The sequence below is a fragment of the Lepidochelys kempii genome, chromosome 18 (genome assembly GCF_965140285.1).
Source record: "Lepidochelys kempii isolate rLepKem1 chromosome 18, rLepKem1.hap1, whole genome shotgun sequence".
NCBI classification, from domain to species: Eukaryota; Metazoa; Chordata; order Testudines; family Cheloniidae; genus Lepidochelys; species Lepidochelys kempii.
In genome coordinates, this window is record NC_136397.1 from 10,060,073 (window position 1) to 10,068,820 (window position 8,748).

The 8,748-nt window shown below is 47.2% G+C and overlaps 1 protein-coding gene across 3 annotated transcripts; it reads left to right on the plus strand.

The window, feature by feature from the left end:
• Positions 1-711: 711 nt before the first annotated feature.
• UBXN10 (UBX domain protein 10) lies at positions 712-8,416 on the plus strand. Of its 3 annotated transcripts, none has more exons than XM_073316212.2 (3): positions 712-792; positions 2,652-2,822; positions 5,149-8,416. In XM_073316212.2, the coding sequence occupies exon 3, from the start codon at positions 5,164-5,166 to the stop codon at positions 6,049-6,051; it is 888 nt and encodes a 295-aa protein (XP_073172313.1). In that variant the 5' UTR covers positions 712-792; positions 2,652-2,822; positions 5,149-5,163; the 3' UTR covers positions 6,052-8,416. The 3 variants fall into 3 exon arrangements, with proteins under 3 accessions (XP_073172313.1, XP_073172316.1, XP_073172314.1); XM_073316213.2 differs by lacking the exon at positions 712-792 and adding an exon at positions 801-1,795; XM_073316215.2 differs by lacking the exon at positions 2,652-2,822 and having other exon boundaries at positions 716-792.
• The last annotated feature ends 332 nt before the right edge of the window (positions 8,417-8,748 follow it).

Below are 8,748 nucleotides of genomic sequence, written 5' to 3' on the forward strand. Positions count from 1 at the left end.
CAGCCAATGGGAGCTGTGGAACTAATGCTCAGGGCGGGGGCAGCGTGCAGAGCCCCAGTGGCTGCTTCCCTGCCTAGGAGCCGGACACGCCGGCCGCTTCCAGGAGCCGCGGGGAGCCAGGGAACCTGCCTTACCCCACTGTGCCACCGACCAGACTTTTAGCGGTCTGGTCACCGGCGCTGACCAGAGCTGCCAGGGCCCCTTTTCGGCTGGCTGAAAACCGGACGCCTGGCAACCCTAGGTTGCGCCCCCAGTGCGCTAGGTGCTGTACACACCTGGACCACGGCCACAGAGGCAGTGCTAGCCCAGAGAGGCCCTAAGCAGGAATATTCCCCCCTCCCCATAATACTAAGGGAAGAGGGCTGAGAGCCGGCAAGGTGCACGGAGCATCCTCACGGATTTCCTGGGGGGCAGCGTGCCCCGGAGGGGCCGAGCCCCTGCCGCCCCCGCACTGCGCTGTGTTGTGTTGGGACACCACGGGGCGTTACCATGGTGACGTGAGGCCTGGGAAGGACCCTCCCAGCCCGGCAGGGGCCCCCCCGGCTGAGCCCAGCCCAGGACCCTGGTCACGCCAGAGCGGGATAGCGGCCCTGGCGGCGGACACCGTTGTGGGGGGGGAGGGGGTACGCTCTAGCCAGCCTTCCCTGTGCTCTCTTTGGTTCGGGCGGGGAGGGGTCTCCTTTGTTCCGGTCACTGCCGGAAGTGGGTGACGGGCGGGGCCGGTTGCCGTGGCAACGCGGGGCTGTTTACCGGCGGGGCTGGGCGCGGGCCGCCGGATGGAGCGGCGCGGAGGTGAGAGACGGGGACCAGCCGGGCGGCCCCGTGTGCCCCCGCGGGCCCTTCCCCGGGGGCCCCTCCTCGCCTGGGGGGGGCCGAGACTCTTTGCTCCTGGGATGCCCCCTCCCCCCCCCAGCAGGGACTCCCCCGTCCCTTTCGGGAGCCCCTCGCCCGACCAAGCACCCCCCGGGCTCCTTCCCGCCCCGTCCCGCTCTCCGCCCCGGGCCCCGGCTTGCTGGGGGTGGGGACCCTCGGGACAGACACTTCTTGGACTCCGCCCCCCCCCGGGGCGCACAGAGTCCCCCCCCCCCCGAAACTCGAGCTCCTGAGGGCGGCAGGTGTGGCCTAGTAGCTCGAGCCCTGGACTGGGAGTCTGGGGAGACCTGGTCCCGGCTCCGCCCCTGGCCTGCTGGGTAACCTCGGGCAAGTCCCTTCCCCTCAGTTTCCCCCCTGACCCTCCTCTGCGAAACGTTGCGTCCCAGCTGGTTGGGAGCTTCCCAGCCGATGGAAAGTGCGAGCCAAGAGCCGGGGGCGCGGGGGGCGTTATCTGAAAAATGGATTTCCAGAGGCGCCGAGCCGCTCCGGATGGGAGCTCAGCGTGGCTGAAAAAAATCACATCCAGTGCGACTGAAGTGAGGCACCCAAAACCTGAAGGCCTCAGAATTGGTGGCCACTTTTGAAAGCTTGGGCCTCTTAGTACCACACCCAAAGTGCATCCTTTAGAGTCCTAAATGCTGACCAGTGGGCGTCCTGTCTTGTAACTGTAGCATGAGGACGAAGCAGATCAGCTGCAGGTTTGAGTACTCCCGCACGCAAATGACAATGCAGCTTCTGTTCACCAGTCAAGGGGATTTGTGTATTTATTGTTGATTTAACTAACTGTGTAAACATATACAAAATGCATGTAGCCCTTGGGCTACTGGCTAGTTGCCAGTGCTGCCCTCACCAAATTAGGGCTCCCCTGGACTAAGCTTTAGATGCCACCACAATTGCACAAAGTCAAGAAAGGTCGAGTCAAGTGAGTATTGGATTGCTTGCTCGGTAATTATACCCATTTGTTCAAAAGAACTCCCTGTCCTCTCCATTTTCTATGCCCTTTGGGAAAGCAGTAACTACTGTCTTGGGTCTTCAGCTGCTTAAAATCTTATTAATACAGTGCACAGCTCTATTAATATGGGCCTCTGATTGAGAAACCCAGGTTTAAAATGTGTCTTGTTTAAAGACCGGTGTGACAATTTTAAATGTGAAACATTTACTTTAAAATGAAATGATGCTGTCCAGCACTCAGAAGATGCAAACAGAATTTCTTAGAGAATTATTCATAATTTTGCTCACTGTCAGGATATTTCTAGACAGCTGGTAACTCTGATTTGCCATGTTCAAGAATCCTTCTTTGAAGGGGTGTAAGACCATGGCTTTTATTTCTTCATATTTGCTAAACTCAGGGTTGTGAGTTCAATCCTTGAGGGGGCCATTTAGGGATCTGGGGAAGGGGGTTGGACTAGATGATCTCCTGAGGTCCCTTCCAACTCTGATATTCTATGATTCTGGGATATTGATTTTGCTGCCTTCTAGTTTATTTGAAGATATTTCAAACCAAATAACACTCCTGCCCTTTTAATATACTCCTAGGAAGTTATTATTGGTGACTTAGATTTTGTGTCCAGATTATTACGGTCAGTCAGCTTGGCTGTACATTTATTGTGTTGTAAGTAAATAGATCACTTATTCAAGTGGCTGAGTGATGATTATTGTACCTTAGAACAGCTTAATAGTGAAAGCATGTCAAGGCACACCTGTACATTGAGACTGTACTTTGTCTTTGCTAGACATTGTTTAATTTACTGATCATTTCCATTTCACTGAAACAATAGAGGAAGGCGAAGAAACAAGGTGTTAAATAACGCATCACTGGCAAAAGGCCTATGAGCATCTGGTTTTCCAACTCTTGTTAATTTGATGAATACGGTGGAACATGAATGTTGGCATCCCCCTTGGAGTAACAGACGGTTTATGCACTTGAGAAGAGGCGTTGGATTATGAAGGTGGGTTAGATGGCGGGGGTGGGGAGGGCAGCTTTCCCTGCAGAGGAGTGTAAATCCAAATAAACCTGCCATTGCTAAAGACTGGTCATTCCCAATATTTTGTTTGGTTTTGGGGTAGCCAGCGTGTGACAGTGGTCTCAAGGTGCCATTATAGCATCCAGGGATTGCCAGGTCATGTGGAAAACTTGCCCCTTTTCCCTTGGCCAAAACACCCTTACCAAGCAAGCGGGTGGTGTAGGCATCATTATCCTAACTCTAAGCCACTGAACAATCCTCCTATTCAGGGGTGATCCTGCTGTGGCTCTAAGGCTGCTTTGAATTGTTGGAGCAAAGTGGTCTCATTGCAGCTGAGGATCAGAGCCACTGAGTAGAATTCTACTCCATCTTTATTTTAAGGAGATGAGCTTCAAGGTCTTTTGATTGGTCACTTACAACAGGCTTCAGTGGATTGAATCAGCCATAGTCGCTCAAAAGACTTAAATAAGAGACTTCAACATTTTTTAAAAGCCAAAGTGCAGTCAGTCTTACCTAAAAGTCCACACTGGGAACTTAATTGACACCACAGAAACAGCAATGATTTCATATCTGCTCCTCCACATACACTCGTTTGCCACATTCAATAAGTGAATAACAGAATAAAAAATGTTTTTCACTAAAACCTTTGTACGAACTGACACGTGCACAACTGGCTACACTACAGAGTTATCCTGGGATTGGGTTGGCGCACGCAGGTTAGTCTAGCCTGGGTGTGAGCATTCCCACATCAAAGCCCTGCCCTCAGAAAACCGGGGGAGCGGAGATTAAAAAAAGGTGCCACCCGCTAGTACTCACCCGAGGGCACTCCAGGTCTTCGGCGGTGGGTCAGGCGGCGCTCCGGGTCTTCAGCAGCATTTCGGCATCGGGTCCTTTACTCACTCTGGTCTTCGGTGGCACTGAAGGACAATCCTCCCACCACTGCAATGCTGCCAAAGACTGGAGTGAGTGCCGCCGAAGACACTACTGTCCGTCCTCTGCATCTGTACTCCCTCGTGTGTCTGGGGGCAGAGCCCATGGTTCTTTGAGATGCTCTAGGATCCTTTCACGGTTTTGTCAGTTGTGGGAGATCTTGCCTGTCCTCCAGGGAGTAGAGAAGGGGAATTGTGGGAAGGACATAAAGGATTACACAAATCGCATCCTTACTGCAAAATAGGCAAGTTCCAGCCAGAGCTAAAGCACTACTTGAGCTACAACTCATACCCCGACCATGCAAGCAAGTATGGGTTCAAAGTGCAAAATAGGCACATGCTTGATGGTTTTGTGTATGGATGGTATTGGCGTTTGGGAGCACGGGTTAAAGCTACAGTGTAGACATACCCTTAGAGAGGAAGGACTGTGGATAAAACACTGGTCTGAGACTCAAGAGTTCCTGGCTCTACCACAGGCTTGTGTGATCTTGGTTAAGGATAATAATACTTCCTCTCACCCACCCTTAGTGTCTCTTATCTGTTTGTCTGGGGCAGTTACTGTCTCATAGTGCATGGTGCCTAGCACAAGTGGGCCCCAACCCCAGCTGGTGACTCTAGACGTAACTGCAAGATAAATAATAAATACCCCATTCCATCTATTAAAATAAAGGCTTCTCCTACTTTAAATCCTTGAAGACCAGTAAGAACACTTAGCACTTGATATACAGTGCTGTGCAAACATTAATATACAGCGTATACTATGTAAACAGATTTAAAACCTCTCTTTTGTTATCTGCCTTTAATATTTGAACTTCCCAAGAATCATGGTTCTGATTCCAGCGGGACTGACTCATCCATTTATCATTCTGATCTCAGTGAATGGAGTACCATGCTTCATGGGGACCTTTCTCATGAGACCTGAAAAAACCCCACCAAGGTTTTATCTGCTCTGCTCTATTATTAAAAATCCCATGGCACTTTTCACTGCTCTGGCGTCCTTTATCAGCATTTCCCTTCCTCTGTTATGCAGCTGACCACAGCCCTTCATCCCAGATGTGGCTGCATCATATTGTGAGTACATAGCTTGTAAGGCACTTTGGGATCCTTCCAGATAAAACCCATTTTTGTTTGTTCCTACAAGGAACCTTGATCTGTTACAAAGCCAGCATCTGGGAATGCATGCCACAAACTTGATACTTGACACAGCAACAGTGCTGTTCTGTAATCTCCCTACACACAGTGAATCAACACATGCCAGGATACCCTACTATTGTGTTAAACACAGTGCAGCATAAAAACAGGGGTACTCTAGTGAAGTAAAATGCGTAGAGATTTGACTGATTCCTGTAACTTTTTTCTTCTCTCTGTCACCCCTTCTACAGGTGTCTTGAGAAGCAATGGCCACAGTAGCACCTCTGAACATAGCACCATCTGAATGCAACACCACTTCGGGCACTGCAGAAGCTTTCATTTGGAGGTCAAACACCATCAATATGCATGTTACCCGGCCGAAATCTGCCAAGGGACGTACAAGATCAAGCTTGAATTACTCCCATAGTGTGGAGGCCTATTCTTATAGAGTGCCATCCTCTCCTCAGCCAGCAGCTCCCTATGAAGCAGCAAGCAATCAAAGAGCATCATCTACCAAACCATCTTACCAGCCTGGGCAGGTGTCTCCTGATGAAATCCCAGAGCTCCTCCAACAAGTACCCTTGAGGACCTCCTCTTCCCTAAATAAGTACAGAGTGCTCCCGTCCATCAGCAGGAAGGGCTTGGGGAAGAGTGTTGTGGAAACAGTGATCGAACAGACCAACAAACTGAAAATGAGTAGTAGACAGGAGGAGGAGCAACCATCCAAAGCTCTTCCTGGAGAGGAAAAATCCACTGGTATAATGACAGAGAATGAAGGGGCTAGAGGGGAATACTCAAAAGTCCAACCTCCCATTTCTGAGAAGAAGCCGTTAAGGAAAACAAGAGAAGAAAGCTCTTCCTCATCAGTTTTAAACTTGGAGGAGCCACTGAAGAAAGAACCAAGACTGCTGCTTGCCGTTAGGTCTCCTTCTGGTCAAAGATTTGAACATCACTTCAGGCCTACAGACAGCCTTCAGACGGTCCTTGCTGTGGCAGAACAAAAGCACACAACCAAATACAAACACTGTCGTGTTGAAACGATGGAAGTGCCTAGGAGGAGCTTTCCTGACCTTACAAGGTCCCTGCAAGAGTGCGGGATCCCACACAAGTCAGTGTTGTGCATTCTCCAGGAAGTGCAAGATGGAGATCTCTAAATGTACAGTGATGTTACACAACTTCCATCACCCCTTAGCATGTAACTCTATTGGATGCCATGGACTTCCCTTTGATGAGTGGTCTAAGAACTGAACCAGCCTGATCTGTTTCAGTGGTCTACTTCTTAGTCCCACTGTCTTCCGAGTGCTTCCCTTGAAGTAGACTTGTATATAAATGGAGTGTGCTGAAATACTTAATTATTTTAAAGTGTATGTACACACCACCTTAAGAGTATCTATTTTTTCCATGTGTACAATCACAATTCACTTTAAGAGTAGGCATCAGCTTCTGGGCTTTGTAGTATTTCTAAATGGTTTTAAAAAGAGTTTCTATTCCTCTGGGAAGACCCACTTTTCTGATGCCCTCTCTTCTGGTGGTGGGAGGCCTGTCTCGTCTTCTCTGGTTTTGCTCCAGGAACGCACCACCTCCCCAAATTAAGTCTGAGTCAGGATAATACATGGAGCTGGGAAGACACAAGCAGCACTATTTTGATTCCTTAAAGCTATAGGAATGGCCTTCATAATAAAGTAGCTTGTTGGCTGCAAGAACAGCTACAATGGTCAATACACAGAAAATGGTCTCAAAGCAGTAACTCAAAGAGTTGTTGAGAGTAAATATGTTGCTGGGATGTGTTAAAAGTACAAGGTCAATGGTAAAGTACATTCAAGAATCAAACCATTCCTGTATAATCTCAGTGTTTTGAGTACGCCTACTTTGTCTTCTCATAAAAGGAAAGTCATGGTTAAGGTGGTCTGATTCCTCTATGGATACAAGGAGGACTTTTTTTTTTTAAACTCATTAGCTTTCTTTCTTCAGTGAGTGCGTAAGATTGTGATGCACACCTGTAAATCAAGAAATCCAGAGCTAAGGGTGGATTGTCTGCTGTAACTTTGAATTTCAGTGCTGTTTGCTACTGCAATTTAACGTTTTTAAATTGAACTGCATTAAGCTGAGCAATTACCTGTTGCTTTTGTGTTTTGGCTAAATACATAAAGGAAGTGTTCTGCTGGGGCTGTTATCTACCGAATAGACTGTGCCTCAAACTATTGGGACTCTTCTAGAGCTATTTATTTTCTATAGTTCAGAAAAAATCAACCTGTTCAAGTAGAACGGCTTGGCCTTGTGGTTTTGTATTAACGCAGCTGCTGTGCATGTGCTAAAAAGCCTCATTTTTTAGTGGAAAATGTTCCTGTCCAGGTGCAGTCGCTGAGTTTGAACACCCAGTGTAATAAAAGAATGGATCAGGCTACCTGACCGGCCACCTTGCCAAATAATAGGCTCCTTTTGAGTATTACAGGTGAAACAAAGGCAGTGTTTTTGCCTCTCTGTAATGGCCAAAGCAACCTTTTGTAAAGGATGGTTGAATATTTGCTCTTTACTGTGATCACATATGCTGAATTTCAGTCAAAAGCAAATATTCATAGGCCAGCAATTAAGCCCCATAGAACAAGACAGCTGCTGAAATACTAGCACTACCTGATGCTGCAAGTGGTGACACTGGTCTGTTGACTACTCCGGGTCTGTTGAAACAGCAGCATTTAGAGGACTACACTAAGCTAGAAGCATTCTCAACTGCCTTTGGGGGTATAACTGTATCAGAGGTTTCTAATGAGGATTACAACTAAGCGAGCTGGGAACATGGTAAAAAGAATGTTTCACTATGAAAATTGCCAAGAGCAATGGGAAGAACAAACTAACTGTATGATTAATTTTTTACATGGAAGAATACAGCCTATTCTTCTGCTCTGAACTTAGCATTGGCTGTTTGTGAGAGATGGCTGGTTCAAGTGGCAGAATGGAGTGTAGTGTTGTTGGCCAGCACACCGCAGCATAGAAGAGCCTGCTAATGCTAAAGAATGCAAACCACCTCCATAAGCAAAGTGTTCAGTTCTTTTTGAATAAATCTGTGCTATTAATTGGTGGCTTCCTACCCCCTTTTTAAATATTTAGTTGTGAAATGTGACCAAAGCTCTGTAAGATGTTACCACAGTCATTGCTTCCTCCTCTACAGGGAGTCCAGATGGTTTTCAAACCTTTTCCACTGTAATGCACCTGTTCAAGTCACATCTTGGCTAGGATAAAGGGAATATCAGGATAGTGTCCTGAAGAACTTGGCTATGAAAAAATCAGTGAGCAACTTCACTGGAAACTATAGCTTGTTGCAGGCATTGTTTCAGTAACTACTGCAGATTTTATGCATTGATATCTCTTCCCCCACAGATCAGCTAGGCTAAGGGAAGTGGTGGAAAAATCAGATTTAAAGCTATAAAACAAATACTGGGTCAAGTACAGTCAATTTACTGTTTGAGATGTGTGTATGATGTTACATTTAAACAATGTTAAATAAACTGTTTTAAGTGTGAAGCTAAGACCAGCAAAGATTTCCTGAGTGCAACTTGGATTTGAAATCAATGGTTTGCATGAACTAGAGGTTTCACTTTACCACATTTCCTCATACTTTTAACAGCATGTTCAATTAGTCTGTTAACACATGTGGACGAGAGTAATAATCAGCCTTTCTAGAGAAACAAGTCAGGCTTCCACAATTCTACTCCTACATCACTGCACTCAAGCAGTCCTGCAAAAGCTTAATCCGATTTTTCCTCTGTCTTCCAGCAGGAAAGAGTTGTTAACCTGTGTTGTAGGCAGGCAGTGAACTGTTTTAGAATTCAAATTAATAGACAGGACTATATATT

What these genes read in the sequence shown, in the direction of transcription:
- UBXN10 (XM_073316212.2), top strand. Translation starts at nt 5,164, where the DNA reads ATGGCCACAGTAGCACCTCTGAACATAGCACCATCTGAATGCAACACC.